The sequence below is a fragment of the Anolis carolinensis genome, unplaced genomic scaffold, assembly GCF_035594765.1.
Source record: "Anolis carolinensis isolate JA03-04 unplaced genomic scaffold, rAnoCar3.1.pri scaffold_7, whole genome shotgun sequence".
Lineage (NCBI taxonomy): Eukaryota > Metazoa > Chordata > Lepidosauria > Squamata > Dactyloidae > Anolis > Anolis carolinensis.
Genome location: NW_026943818.1, coordinates 12,809,519 through 12,825,224, shown reverse-complemented (window position 1 = coordinate 12,825,224; position 15,706 = coordinate 12,809,519). Strand labels below are relative to the sequence as shown.

The following is a 15,706-nucleotide window of genomic DNA, read 5'->3' as shown; positions in this document are numbered from 1 at the left end:
CTGTTGCGTTTCGTTTGCGTTTACCGTCTAGTTTAAAGGTCCATCCAGTCTTTCATCGTTCGCTGTTGAAACTTGATACCTCTAGTCGTCGTGGTGCTATAGCGGAGGGTATCACTGCCACTTCTCCGCCATCGGGGGAGGAGGCCTTTGTGAGAGGGGATAGTGTTATGATTGAGCCTCATGGCTCTGTTACTGACAGACGTGGGCGTAAGACTCCTCGAGAGTCAGATACTCTCGAGGAGCGAGAGAGAAAAAGACTGCGAGACATATTTGCAGCACCATCTGACGAGGAGTCTTTCGAAGGGTTTACGGAGAGAATGGAGGAGGGGCTGGTTAGCTCAGAGGAGGATGAGATGGATTGGACTCGGGTAAGGGAGGAAGTGGGTGCCACTGGCCATGATGGGACAGAAGATGAATGGGGACCTTCAGGATTAGACCCATGGTTTAGCTGGAGGGATGGGACGGGATCCACAGCTGGAGATGCTGTTGGGCGTAGTCAGAGGTGTTCCAGCTCTGACGAGGAAAGTGATGAGGAAACGCCCGGGTTAAGGAGGACAGCTGACAGTGATGAAGATTTGTAACTGGCATAAAATGGGGCTTGGGAGCAATTGCAAATTGCGTTGGGCAAGGTAATCTGGGCAAACGCTTGGGATCCGTGTGTGTGTGGGACGCTTCCCTGAAGACTTGTGTGCTTTCCTGTGCTGTGACGTAAGTTGATTGGAATCCAGGGTCAGACGGCGGGAGGGATTGTGTGGGCATTTGTTTGTGCAAACCTGTGCTTACTCTTATTAGCTTGACCCTCCGTCGTCTTCTTGACGGACGCCATCTCCTGCTTTGAGAACTCGGACTGAACTGACCACGGCTTGTCTTCCCCCCTTCTTGGACTTGGAAAAACTACAAACGTCTGCTTCTGGCTTTGATCTACGGAACGGAACTGGTCTACTCAACTGCTACAATCCTTGGCTGATTTACTCGTGTTGGAGATCCTGTCTGCTGTGTGTGTGGGGGAGCGACGCAAGTTACTCTAAGCACAGTGTTGGCAGCAGAGAGGAATCTGCTGCCAATTAGTTGCATTCTTTGTATCTTTTGTTCCTTGGCTTTCGTTTCGTTTATACCCAGGCTGAAGCAAGCAGTTTGTTTTTTACCCGGATTAAACTCCGGTTTAATCCGGTTTATCTTTTGAACATTTACTTTTGCCCCTTTTTGCTCCTAAAGGCAAAAACTGCCTGGCCCTTGTGTTTTACGGGCATTTTTGAGTTCTGTAATCTAATAAACTCTGTTACTTTGAATCTTGTGGCGTTCTGTCCTTGACAATAGTAATATATCATGCTTATATTGTGCTATGCTAATAATATATTGTATGCACATATAATATTGATCATAATATTATAACGTAATACAATATAATAATAATACACTTTTATAACTGTATATTATATATTACATGTAACATTACTAACAATATTGCAGTATAGTTGTACAATATAGTAATAGTATAGTACAATACTATAGTACAGTATAGTACAATATAGTAATATATCATGCTTATATTGTGCTATGCTAATAATATATTGTATGTACGTATAATATTGATCATAATATTATAACGTAATACAATATAATAATAATACACTTTTATAACTGTATATTATATATTACATGTAATATTACTAACAATATTGCAGTATAGTTGTACAATATAGTAATAGTATAGTACAATACTATAGTACAGTATAGTACAATATAGTAATATATCATGCTTATATTGTGCTATGCTAATAATATATTGTATGTACGTATAATATTTATCATAATATTATAATGTAATACAATATAATAATAATACACTTTTATAATTGTATATTATATATTACATGTAATATTACTAATAATATTGCAGTATAGTCGTACAATATAGTAGTTTGGTACTATAGTACAATATAGTAATATATCATGCTTATATTGTGCTATGCTAATAATACAATATATTGTATATACATATAATATGGATCATAATATTATAATGTAATACAATATAATAATAATACACTTTTATAATTGTATATTATATATTACATGTAATATTACTAATAATATTGCAGTACAGTCGTGCAATATAGTAGTTTGGTACTATAGTACAATATAGTAATATATCATGCTTATATTGTGCTATGCTAATAATACAATATATTGTATATACATATAATATGGATCATAATATTATAATGTAATACAATATAATAATACACTTTTAGAATTGTATATTATATATTACATGTAATATTAGTAATAATATTGCAGTACAGTCGTGCAATATAGTAGTTTGGTACTATAGTACAATATAGTAATATATCATGCTTATATTGTGCTATGCTAATAATACAATATATTGTATATACATATAATATGGATCATAATATTATAACGTAATACAATATAATAATAATACACTTTTAGAATTGTATATTATATATTACATGTAATATTAGTAATAATATTGCAGTACAGTCGTGCAATATAGTAGTTTGGTACTATAGTACAATATAGTAATATATCATGCTTATATTGTGCTATGCTAATAATACAATATATTGTATATACATATAATATGGATCATAATATTATAACGTAATACAATATAATAATACACTTTTAGAATTGTATATTATATATTACATGTAATATTAGTAATAATATTGCAGTACAGTCGTGCAATATAGTAGTTTGGTACTATAGTACAATATAGTAATATATCATGCTTATATTGTGCTATGCTAATAATACAATATATTGTATATACATATAATATTGATCATAATATTATAATGTAATACAATATAATAATACACTTTTAGAATTGTATATTATATATTACATGTAATATTAGTAATAATATTGCAGTACAGTCGTGCAATATAGTAGTTTGGTACTATAGTACAATATAGTAATATATCATGCTTATATTGTGCTATGCTAATAATACAATATATTGTATATACATATAATATTGATCATAATATTCTAATGTAATACAATATAATAATACACTTTTAGAATTGTATATTATATATTACATGTAATATTACTAATAATATTGCAGTACAGTCGTGCAATATAGTAGTTTGGTACTATAGTACAATATAGTAATATATCATGCTTATATTGTGCTATGCTAATAATACAATATATTGTATATACATATAATATTGATCATAATATTCTAATGTAATACAATATAATAATACACTTTTAGAATTGTATATTATATATTACATGTAATATTACTAATAATATTGCAGTATAGTCGTACAATATAGTAATAGTATAGTACAATACTATAGTATAGTATAGTACAATATCCTAATATATCATGCTTAATATTGTGCTATGCTAATAATACAATATATTGTATGTAATATAACTTGTAAGCCATCCTGAGTCCCCTTCGGGGTGAGAAGGGCGGGATATCAATGTCGCTAATAAATAAATAATAATAAATAAAGCAGTTTAAAAATACCAGAATTGGCTGTCTGTTGGGAGGGCTTCCTGCCCAGTTGAAGGGGGTTGGACTAGATGCCCTTTGGGGGTCCCTCCCAGTGGAAGCGGGCACAAGGGATCCCCCCTGACTCACCTGCATTTGGGACAAACAGGTTGGCAGGGATGGGCATCGGAGCCAACGGTGCAAAGAGATCCGAGGGGGCCGGGGCCGCCCCCGGAGACTTCGTCCGGCTCGGGTTCAGGATGTCGACGTAGCGGGCTTTGCTTCCGGCTGGAGAGAGGCAAGTGGAAAAAGGGTTAGGACCAGGCTGGAGGGGGTCTGTGGCGGAGCTTAAATGCGGCCTCTTTTTGCCCTAATGCAGGGGTCCCCAAACTTTTTAAGCAGAGGGCCGGTCCACAATCCTTCAGACTGTTGAGGGGCCGAATTATCATTTGGGAAAAAAAATACAAACAAATTCCTATGCACACTGCACTTGTCTTATTTGTAGTGCAAAACAACAACAACAACGAAAGAATACAATATTTAAAAATGAAAACAATTTTAACCAACATAAATCTATTAGGATTTCAATGAAAAGTGTGGGCCTGCTTCTGGCCAATGAGATAGTCAAGTTAATTAGGATTGTTGTTGTTGTTGTGTGCCTTCAAGTTATTTCAAACTTTGGCCGAGCCTAAGTCTAAAATTAATTATTTATTTACTGCATTTATTTACTACATTTATATCCCACCCTTCTCACCCCGAAGGGGACTCAGAGCAGCTGTATGTACATACAATATATTATATTATTAGCATAACACAATATTAGCATTATATATTACTATATTGAACTATACCACTATACTATTATATAATATGTAATATATAACATATAATTAATTATATGGTGTTATGATTGAGCCTCATGGCTCTGTTACTGACAGACGTGGGCGTAAGACTCCTCGAGAGTCAGATACTCTCGAGGAGCGAGAGAGAAAAAGACTGCGAGACATATTTGCAGCACCATCTGACGAGGAGTCTTTCGAAGGGTTTACGGAGAGAATGGAGGAGGGGCTGGTTAGCTCAGAGGAGGATGAGATGGATTGGACTCGGGTAAGGGAGGAAGTGGGTGCCACTGGCCATGATGGGACAGAAGATGAATGGGGACCTTCAGGATTAGACCCATGGTTTAGCTGGAGGGATGGGACGGGATCCACAGCTGGAGATGCTGTTGGGCGTAGTCAGAGGTGTTCCAGCTCTGACGAGGAAAGTGATGAGGAAACGCCCGGGTTAAGGAGGACAGCTGACAGTGATGAAGATTTGTAACTGGCATAAAATGGGGCTTGAGAGCAATTGCAAATTGCGTTGGGCAAGGTAATCTGGGCAAACGCTTGGGATCCGTGTGTGTGTGGGACGCTTCCCTGAAGACTTGTGTGCTTTCCTGTGCTGTGACGTAAGTTGATTGGAATCCAGGGTCAGACGGCGGGAGGGATTGTGTGGGCATTTGTTTGTGCAAACCTGTGCTTACTCTTATTAGCTTGACCTTCCGTCGTCTTCTTGACGGACGCCATCTCCTGCTTTGAGAACTCGGACTGAACTGACCACGGCTTGTCTTCCCCCCCTTCTTGGACTTGGAAAAACTACAAACGTCTGCTTCTGGCTTTGATCTACGGAACGGAACTGGTCTACTCAACTGCTACAATCCTTGGCTGATTTACTCGTGTTGGAGATCCTGTCTGCTGTGTGTGTGGGGGAGCGACGCAAGTTACTCTAAGCACAGTGTTGGCAGCAGAGAGGAATCTGCTGCCAATTAGTTGCATTCTTTGTATCTTTTGTTCCTTGGCTTTCGTTTCGTTTATACCCAGGCTGAAGCAAGCAGTTTGTTTTTACCCGGATTAAACTCCGGTTTAATCCGGTTTATCTTTTGAACATTTACTTTTGCCCCTTTTTGCTCCTAAAGGCAAAAACTGCCTGGCCCTTGTGTTTTACGGGCATTTTTGAGTTCTGTAATCTAATAAACTCTGTTACTTTGAATCTTGTGGCGTTCTGTCCTTGACAGATTGCCCAACGCCCATAAAAAGTTTATTGCAGCAATAAACCCGTCAGGAAGACGATGGATGAGTTAAGGGCCAAAGTAGACCAATTGCAAACGGCTTTTACCGTTATCCAAACAGCTCAGGCTGTGAAAGGACATGTTTTGACTCCTGAACGCTTTGACGGAACCAGGTGCAAGTTGCCAACCTTTTTGGCACAAGTGGAGCTTTATTTTTCTCAGCTCAGTGCTCATGCTTTTCCTACAGACACTAGCAAGGTGGCCTTTATTTTGAGTTTGTTGACCGGTCCCGCAGGACAATGGGCCACTAATTTAATTTTGGGAAATGACCCAGTCAAGGACAATTTGAATAATTTCAAAAAGTTGTTAACTGATACTTTTGGGGATCCTCTCCGCACGGAGAACGCTGGGTGGGCTCTGTATCGGTTGAAACAGGGAAAGGGGACTGTTTTGGATTACTTAAATAAGTTTAACCTGTATCGCCACCAGCTGGATTGGGGGGAAAATGCATTCATGCTTTTATTTACTGCCGGGTTAAGTGATATGCTCCAGGATGAATTAGCACGCTTGGAGCCGGCTGAAAGCTGGGACGCCTTAGTAGCTAAGGTGCTGCGTTTAGACGCAAGGTTCGAGGCTCGTAAACACTCAAAAGCAATGTGTGCGCCACCCATGCATGTAACCAGGACACCTGTGGTGATGGGGGAAGAGCCCATGGAGCTTGGGGTCTTTAAAAAGCTGTCTACAGAGGAAAAGAGCCGTAGGAGGCAGCTGGGCTTGTGTTTGTACTGTGGGAATGCTGGGCATTTTGCCAAAAATTGTAATGTGAAACCTTCCCAGCTTTCGGGAAAAGGCCAGCCCTAGTGCGACGTGAGTCCAACGCACTAGGGCTCCTCAAGCAGTCAACTGAGGGGAGGAAGCATGTTTTCGTACCCATTACATTATCTGTTGGGGGAAGGGAACTTGTTTCTACTTTGGCACTGCTGGACTCAGGGGCTACGGTCTCCTATGTAGATATTGAGTTTGCTAAGAAGCATGGCATTCCTAGAGTGCGCAAGGCATGCGACGTGTGGGTGGAAGGAGCAGATGGGAGACTGCTGGAGACTGGGGTGGTTAACCATGAAACCTCAGCAGTAACGTGGGAGGTGCAGGGAGTAACGGGAACGTTTGTGTGGGATATTACGAGCTTGCCTAGATATGATGTGATCCTGGGGATGGATTGGCTAGCTGTAGTAAACCCACAAGTAGATTGGGCAACACGTAAAGTGATCTTAAAGAGGCAGGATTGTTGCACTCTAAATGTTACTCATTCTGATATGGAGGGAGTGCCTGCTGAGTATGGGGAGTTCTCTGATGTATTTTGTAAAAGAGAAGCGGACAAATTACCACCGCACAGGCCATATGATTGCGCCATCAAGTTGGCAGAAGGTGCGAAACTGCCAGCAGGGAGGCTGTATGCCTTGACTGTACCGGAAAGGCAAGCTTTGCGGGAGTTTCTAGATGAAAATTTAGCCAAGGGGTTTATTCGCCCATCTAGTTCTCCAACTGCGGCACCGGTATTCTTTGTAGCCAAAAAGACTGGGGAACTTAGGTTGGTCTGCGATTATCGGATCCTAAACAAATACACCATTCGGGATAGGTACCCGCTGCCTTTAATCTCGGAACTGTTATCAAGGGTGCAAGGGGCTAAGGTCTTTACCAAGCTTGACCTGCGGGGGGCCTATAACTTAATCCGTATACGGGAAGGGGATGAATGGAAGACGGCATTTAACACGTGTTTCGGATGCCACGAGTTCCGAGTCATGCCTTTTGGGCTTTGTAATGCTCCTGCGGTATTCCAGAGGTTCATGAACGATGTGTTCAGGGACCTAATTGACCAATTTTTAGTGATTTATTTGGATGATATCTTGATTTTTTCTAAGGACGAGAAAGAACATCGTCAACATGTCAAGCAGGTTCTGCACCGACTGCGGGCTAATGGGCTTTTCGCCAAGGCTTCCAAGTGCGTCTTTCATGTGCCTGAAGTGGAGTTCCTAGGTCATGTAGTGTCAGGTAGGGAACTTAAAATGGACCCACATAAGGTTGACGCCGTCAACTCATGGCAGGAGCTGAAGACTAAGAAGGATGTACAAAGGTTCTTGGGTTTCGCTAATTACTACCGGGAGTTTATTCCGAATTTTGCAAAGCTCACGGTACCTTTGACGCAGCTTCTGCGCAAGAAACAGCCATTTGTGTGGGGGCGGGAAGCTCACGAGGCGTTTCTACAACTAAAGTCTAGTTTTCAATCGGACAACATACTAACCCATCCTGATGTTGACAGACCGTTCGTGGTAGAAGCGGACGCTTCTAGCTACGCGTTGGGGGCTGTATTGTCTCAGAAGGATTCCTCAGGGACCTTGCGTCCCTGTGGATTTTACTCGCGGCAACTAACACCCTTCGAGCAGAACTATACCATATGGGAGAAGGAGTTGTTGGCGATTAAGGTGGCGTTTGAGGTGTGGCGGCACTGGCTTGAAGGGGCACGGCACCAGATCGTGGTCAGATCTGATCACAAGAACTTAGAGCACTTGCAAACAGCAAAGAAGTTAAACCAGCGTCAAATCCGCTGGGCTTTGTTTTTCTCCAGGTTTAACTTCAAGGTGCAGTTCGTGGAGGGGAAGGCAAACTTGCGGGCCGATGCTTTATCCCGCAAGCCGGAATTTAAGACCAATGAGCAGGTAGTATGTCAGACCATCTTGCCTACTGCCTCTCTGTGTGTTGTAGATAATGAGCTTGGGTTACATGACCAGATCCTTGAGGCTCAGAAGGATGATGTGTGGACTCAGGAGCAACTGATGCTGCTCTCTGCAGGTAACCGTACCATACTGCCGCATCTCCAGGATCAAGACGGGGTATTGGTGCGTAGGGGGCAGGTTTACGTACCAGTAGGGACCCTCAGGTTGGAGGTGATTAGAGCCCACCATGACGAACCCATGGCTGGGCACTTTGGCAGGTTCAAGACCGTACAGCTTATCACCAGGAGCTACTGGTGGCCAAAGATGCGGCAAGACATTCTGCGCTTTTGTGACAGCTGCGCCGTTTGTCAGCAGAGTAAGACGCCTGTTGGGCGCCCTAGAGGGTTGTTATCGTCTTTACCTGTTCCGGAGAGGCCATGGCAAATCATTTCCATGGATTTTATTTCAGATTTGCCTAAGTCTGGGGGTTATACTTGTATTTGGGTGGTGGTGGATTTATTTAGTAAACTGGCTCATTTTATTCCTTGTTCAACCATTCCGGCGGCCCCTACGTTGGCCTTACTATTTACAAAGCACATCTATCGTTTGCACGGAGCACCCGAGGTGATTATTTCAGATAGGGCTCCGCAATTTGTGTCACGCTTTTGGAAACACTTCCATGAGTGTTTGGGGACTAAGTTAAACGTGTCTTCAGCTTTCCATCCGCAAACGGATGGACAGTCGGAACGGGTTAATGGGCTCTTAGAGCAGTATCTGCGTTGTTTTTGTTTAGATCAACCCACGGCTTGGGTAAAGTGGTTACCGGTGGCGGAATTTGCTTACAACAATGCGGTGCACACGTCTAGTCAGCATACGCCATTTGAGCTAACTTATGGTTTTCACCCACGGGGAGGTGTGGCGCCGTCGACCAATGTGGTCTCTTCGGACCCTGTGTACCGCTCTTCGGAAATGGCTGCATTGCATGATGTTGCCCGTCGCTTACTGTTGGAAGCTAAGGCAACGCAGAAGACTCAGGCTGACCGCCACAGGCAGGCAGGGGAGGAGTTGGAAGAAGGGGATTTGGTGTGGTTATCTTCCAAACATATTAAACAGGCTGGGGGAAAGTTTGCGCCTCGGTATTTGGGTCCCTTTCCTATCGTTAAAAAGATTTCTTCTGTTGCGTTTCGTTTGCGTTTACCGTCTAGTTTAAAGGTCCATCCAGTCTTTCATCGTTCGCTGTTGAAACTTGATACCTCTAGTCGTCGTGGTGCTATAGCGGAGGGTATCACTGCCACTTCTCCGCCATCGGGGGAGGAGGCCTTTGTGAGAGGGGATAGTGTTATGATTGAGCCTCATGGCTCTGTTACTGACAGACGTGGGCGTAAGACTCCTCGAGAGTCAGATACTCTCGAGGAGCGAGAGAGAAAAAGACTGCGAGACATATTTGCAGCACCATCTGACGAGGAGTCTTTCGAAGGGTTTACGGAGAGAATGGAGGAGGGGCTGGTTAGCTCAGAGGAGGATGAGATGGATTGGACTCGGGTAAGGGAGGAAGTGGGTGCCACTGGCCATGATGGGACAGAAGATGAATGGGGACCTTCAGGATTAGACCCATGGTTTAGCTGGAGGGATGGGACGGGATCCACAGCTGGAGATGCTGTTGGGCGTAGTCAGAGGTGTTCCAGCTCTGACGAGGAAAGTGATGAGGAAACGCCCGGGTTAAGGAGGACAGCTGACAGTGATGAAGATTTGTAACTGGCATAAAATGGGGCTTGAGAGCAATTGCAAATTGCGTTGGGCAAGGTAATCTGGGCAAACGCTTGGGATCCGTGTGTGTGTGGGACGCTTCCCTGAAGACTTGTGTGCTTTCCTGTGCTGTGACGTAAGTTGATTGGAATCCAGGGTCAGACGGCGGGAGGGATTGTGTGGGCATTTGTTTGTGCAAACCTGTGCTTACTCTTATTAGCTTGACCCTCCGTCGTCTTCTTGACGGACGCCATCTCCTGCTTTGAGAACTCGGACTGAACTGACCACGGCTTGTCTTCCCCCCCTTCTTGGACTTGGAAAAACTACAAACGTCTGCTTCTGGCTTTGATCTACGGAACGGAACTGGTCTACTCAACTGCTACAATCCTTGGCTGATTTACTCGTGTTGGAGATCCTGTCTGCTGTGTGTGTGGGGGAGCGACGCAAGTTACTCTAAGCACAGTGTTGGCAGCAGAGAGGAATCTGCTGCCAATTAGTTGCATTCTTTGTATCTTTTGTTCCTTGGCTTTCGTTTCGTTTATACCCAGGCTGAAGCAAGCAGTTTGTTTTTACCCGGATTAAACTCCGGTTTAATCCGGTTTATCTTTTGAACATTTACTTTTGCCCCTTTTTGCTCCTAAAGGCAAAAACTGCCTGGCCCTTGTGTTTTACGGGCATTTTTGAGTTCTGTAATCTAATAAACTCTGTTACTTTGAATCTTGTGGCGTTCTGTCCTTGACATATGGTATTACTATTAGTATTATATTACAAGATAATAATAAGATTATTATCAATATTATATGTATACCCAATATATTATATTATTAAAACTGATATAAAAATATTATATTACAAAACTGAGGGTGGGGGCCAGGTAAATGACCTTGGAGGGCCGCATCCGGCCCCCGGGCCTTAGTTTGAGGACCCCTGCCCTAATGCATAGATCAGGGGTCCCCAAACTACAGCCCGCGGGCCACATGCGGCCCAACAAAACCATTTATCTGGCCCCCACAACACAAAGGCAGAAGAGGGTTGGACTAAATGGCCCAAGGGGTCTCTTTCAACCCTCTTTATTATTATTATTATTATTGTTGTTGTTGTATATTTATATTACATATAGTCGTATAATATAATATATTAATAATAATAATAATAATAATAATAATAATAATAATAATAAAACTTTATTTATACCCCGCCACCATCTCCCCAATGGGGACTCGGGGCGGCTAACATGGGGCCATGCCCAGAGCAATACAACATAATAAAATATAGAAACAACATATCATAACACCATTTAAAATACAATAAATAATAATAAACAGAACATCAAGAAATCAAAAAACAATAAAGCAAGGGCAGGCCGCGTGAACACAGAGATAAAACCCGGAGTGAGAGGGACAGAGGAGTACTCCACTATGGGCAGGGACATTTGGAAGGGGTAATCTAGAGGATAAATGTTCAGAGGGGAGTAATACGGAGATATATGATATATTGTATGTACAGTAGAGTCTCACTTATCCAACACTCGCTTATCCAACGTTCTGGATTATCCAACGCATTTTTGTAGTCAATGTTTTCAATATATCGTGATATTTTGGTGCTAAATTCATAAATACAGTAATTGCTACATAGCATTGCTGCGCATTGAACTACTATTTCTGCCAAATTTGTTGTCTAACATGATGTTTTGGTGCTTCATTTGTAAAATCATAACCTAATTTGATGTTTAAAAGGCTTTTCCTTCATCCCTCCTTATTATCCAACATATTCACTTATCCAACATTCTGCCAGCCCGTTTATGTTGGATAAGTGAGACTCTACTGTATATATACAGTAGAGGCTCACTTATCCAACATTCGCTTATCCAATGTTCTGGATTATCCAACGCATTTTTGTAGTCAATGTTTTCAATACATTGTGATATTTTGGTGCTAAATTCGTAAAGACAGTAATTACTATGTAGCATTACTGCATATTGAACTACTTTTTATGTCAAATTTGTTGTATAACACTAGCTGTGCCCAGCCACGCGTTGCTGTGGCAAAGTGGTGGTGGTATTGGTTAAAAATTGTTGTGTAATTTTTATTTGACGTTATTTGCATTTTTTAATTAATTTTATTGTAAGTTATATTTTTATTTATTATATTTTATTATTTTCTTGTATTATTTTTAGTTATTTTCTGTTATTATAGTATTTTATTGTATTAATTTTTTAGTGTTTTTTTTTTTGGGGTTGCTAGGAGACCAAGTTGGAGAAGCTTAGCCTTCTAACTGGCAGCAATTGGATAAAAGCAATTATTCCTCTCTCTCTCATTAGGACTTTATTTTTCTTTTCTTTTTGTTGTATCAACCTAGAGGCGTGGATGATGGGTTGTGTTGTCAAATTTCGAGGTTGGGGGGCCTGTAGTTTTGTTGTTTTGTGGGTCGCCGTGATGCCATCACTCTTTTATATATATAGATGATGATGTTTTGGTGCTTAATTTGTAAAATCATAACCTAATTTGATGTTTAATAGGCTTCTCCTTAATTTCTCCTTATTATCCAACATATTCGCTTATCCAACATTCTGCCGGCCCGTTTATGTTGGATAAGTGAGACTCTACTGTACTTGTAAACCACCCTGAGTCACCTTCAGTGTGAGAAGGGCGGGAAATAAATGTCGCAAACAAATAAATAATAAATATTATAGTAGAGTCTCACTTATCCAACATAAACGGCCCGGCAGAACCTTGGATAAGCGGAAAAGTTAGATAATAAGGAGGGATTAAGGAAAATGCCTATTAAACATCAAATTAGGTTATGATTTTAAAAATTAAGCACCAAAACATGTTTTACAACAAATCGACAGAAACAGCAGTTCAATACACAGTAATGTTATGTAGTAATTACTGTATTTAAGAATTTAGTACCAAAACATTGCAACATTTACTACAAAAACATTGACTACTAAAAGGCAGACTGTGTTGGATAATACAGAACATTGGATAAGTGAAGCTTGGATAAGTGAGACTCTACTGTATTAACATTGAGGCTGGGAGGCCATCTGTCAGGGGTGCTTTGCTTGTGCTTTTGGTGCTTAAAGGCAGAAGAGGGTTGGACTAAATGGCCCAAGGGGTGTCTTCCAACCCTCTTTATTATTATTATTATTATTGACACAACGACACAGTATGACACAGCAAACAAGATAGATACAGTATGCTGGATTTCGTATCACAAGTCGAACACTTTTCGTATCACAAGTTGAACACTTCCCAAGCATTTAAAGATGTATTATTATTATTATTATTATTATTATTATTATTATTATGTGGTGCAAACATCCAATGCATATCCTATATTATTATTATTATTATTATTGACACAACGATGTTGTATGACACAGCAAACAAGATAGATATGCTGGATTTCGTTTCATAAAATCCCAAGTCGAACACTTCCCAAGTGTCTAGGACTGTGTGATGTATTTTCGGATGATGTGTGCAGATCCCAGTAGGGTGGCCTTTTGCAGCTGGCAGATCGTAATTTTGTCAATGTCTATTGTTTCCAAATGCCGGCTGAGTTCTTTTGGCACGGCACCCAGTGTGCCCATCACCACCAGGACCACCTGCACTGGTTTCTGCCAGAGTCTTTGAAGTTCAATCTTGAGGTCTTGATAGCGGCTGAGTTTTTCCTGTTGTTGTTGTTGTTGTTGTTGTTGTTGTTATTATTATTATTATTATGCAGTGCAAACACTCAATGCATTTCCTATATTATTATTATTATTATTATTATTATTATTATTATTATTATTATTATTATTATTATGCAGTGCAAACACTCAATGCATTTCCTATATTATTATTATTATTATTATTATTATTATTATTATTATTATTATTATTATTATTATTATAAAGCAGTCTGTCTGTCTGTCTCTGTTCGATGTGTTTATGGGCATTGAATGTTTGCTTTAAATGTACATAATGTGAGTCCCCTTCGGGGTGAGAAGGGCGGAATATAAATGCTGTTAATAAATAAATAAATATTATTATTGCTTGGTGGCTAACTATAGTCCGGCCCTCCAGCGGTCTAAGGGATCGTGAACTGGCCCCGTGTTTAAAAAGTTTGGGGACCCCTGGCACAGATTATCGATTGGGTGAGGCAGAGGAAGGACTCCTTGCCGAGGACGACACTGTAGCTTTGACAGAGTCTGACCTCACAAAACACAACGGTACCTGCTCTCCTGGAGAACATATTGACCGAGGCATTGGGAGGGCCGACCGGCCCCATCGGCGCGGCCTGAGTGACTTGTGGGAACCCCGTTGGCGGCGGAGGAGGCGGCTTGCTCTGGAAGGAAAGAAAAATCCCTTGAAGTTAATTCAAGATCCCTTTAAGAGCCAGGCTTGGTCTACTTCCCCCTTCTCTTTGCTCCAGTTTGAACTGGGTTGTGTGGAACGCAAGCCATAATAGGATAATTCAGATTGGGACTCCCCCCAGCAACAGCATAATACTATCTATCTATATATATAAAAGGGTAATGAAATTTCGGCCTAGGACAAAACAACAAAACCACACATCCCAGAAACACTAAACTTGGCAGCACAACCCCTCATCCATGCCTCTACGTTCATACAACAAAAAGAAAAGGAAAATAAAGTCCTAATTAGAGGGAGAGGAAGAATTGTTTTTTTTTTCAATTGCTGCCAATTAGAAGGCTAAGCTCTGCCCACTTGGTCTCCTAGCAATCCACTCAGCCCAGGGGGCAGGCAGAGTTAGGCCTCGCTTAGGCCTCTTCCACACTGCCTATAAAATACAGATTATCTGATTTTAACTGGATTATATGGCAGTGTAAACTCAAGGCCCTTCCACACAGCTATATAACCCATTTATAATGGACTTAATGTCAGAGGAAAACCTTGACCCTTTACCTTAACTACCACCAATTCCTCAATACTTTATTTCCCATACCAACAGACTTCGCCACAGCAACACGTGGCCGGGCACAGCTGGTATACATATAAATGTAATGTGCATATTACTATGGAGTAAACAACAAAACCACTGAACCAAATCATACCAAATTTGGCCACAAAAGACATAGTCATCCAAAATACCTTTCAAACAAAAAACCCTAGAAAAATAAAGTCCAAATTAGAGGACCAGGAAAAGCCGTTTTCCCCCCTAGCTGCCAGTTAGAAGGGTAGGCCCCGCCCACTTTGTCTCCTAGCAACCCACTCAGCCACAATGACACCCAGGGCCTCTTCACTCAGGCCTCTTCCACACTGCCTATAAAATACAGATTATCTGATTTGAACTGGGTTATATGACTGTGGACTCAAGGCCCTTCCACACAGCTCTATAACCCAGAATGCCAAGGCATGAATAGCACTGAATAGCCCTGCATCATCAAAGCCTGGCAAATTGTACACAGATAGTAGAAGAAGAGAAAATATTGCAAAGAACAACACTCTGAAAACAGGGGGATTCCAGACATGAAACAATCAGGGCCAGCTAACACCTCCCAACAAAAGATGCCCTCAGGGAGGAAGCAGCCAGGCTTTGAAGCTGAAAGGCCATTGCATGCTAATCATTCTGGCTAATTGCAGCATTCATACCTGCCTCCAACAGACAAAAAAAAAAGGAAAAACCAGAAATATTATATATTCACAAGCTTTATGAAATAACATATACTAATTACCACCAATTCCTCAATACTTTATTTCCCATACCATTACACTT

The 15,706-nt window shown here is 41.2% G+C and overlaps 1 protein-coding gene across 2 annotated transcripts in view; it reads right to left on the bottom strand.

Moving 5' to 3' along the window:
* Positions 1-15,706, bottom strand: part of sec16a (SEC16 homolog A, endoplasmic reticulum export factor) — a 69,014-nt gene that overhangs the window by 9,948 nt on the left and 43,360 nt on the right. For both annotated transcript variants that reach the window (XM_062960254.1, XM_062960255.1), the window contains 2 exons: positions 14,203-14,314; positions 3,632-3,769 (listed from right to left, as the gene is read on the bottom strand). In XM_062960254.1, coding sequence (XP_062816324.1) covers positions 3,632-3,769; positions 14,203-14,314 — 250 coding nt within the window. The remainder of the gene's footprint in view (positions 1-3,631; positions 3,770-14,202; positions 14,315-15,706) is intronic.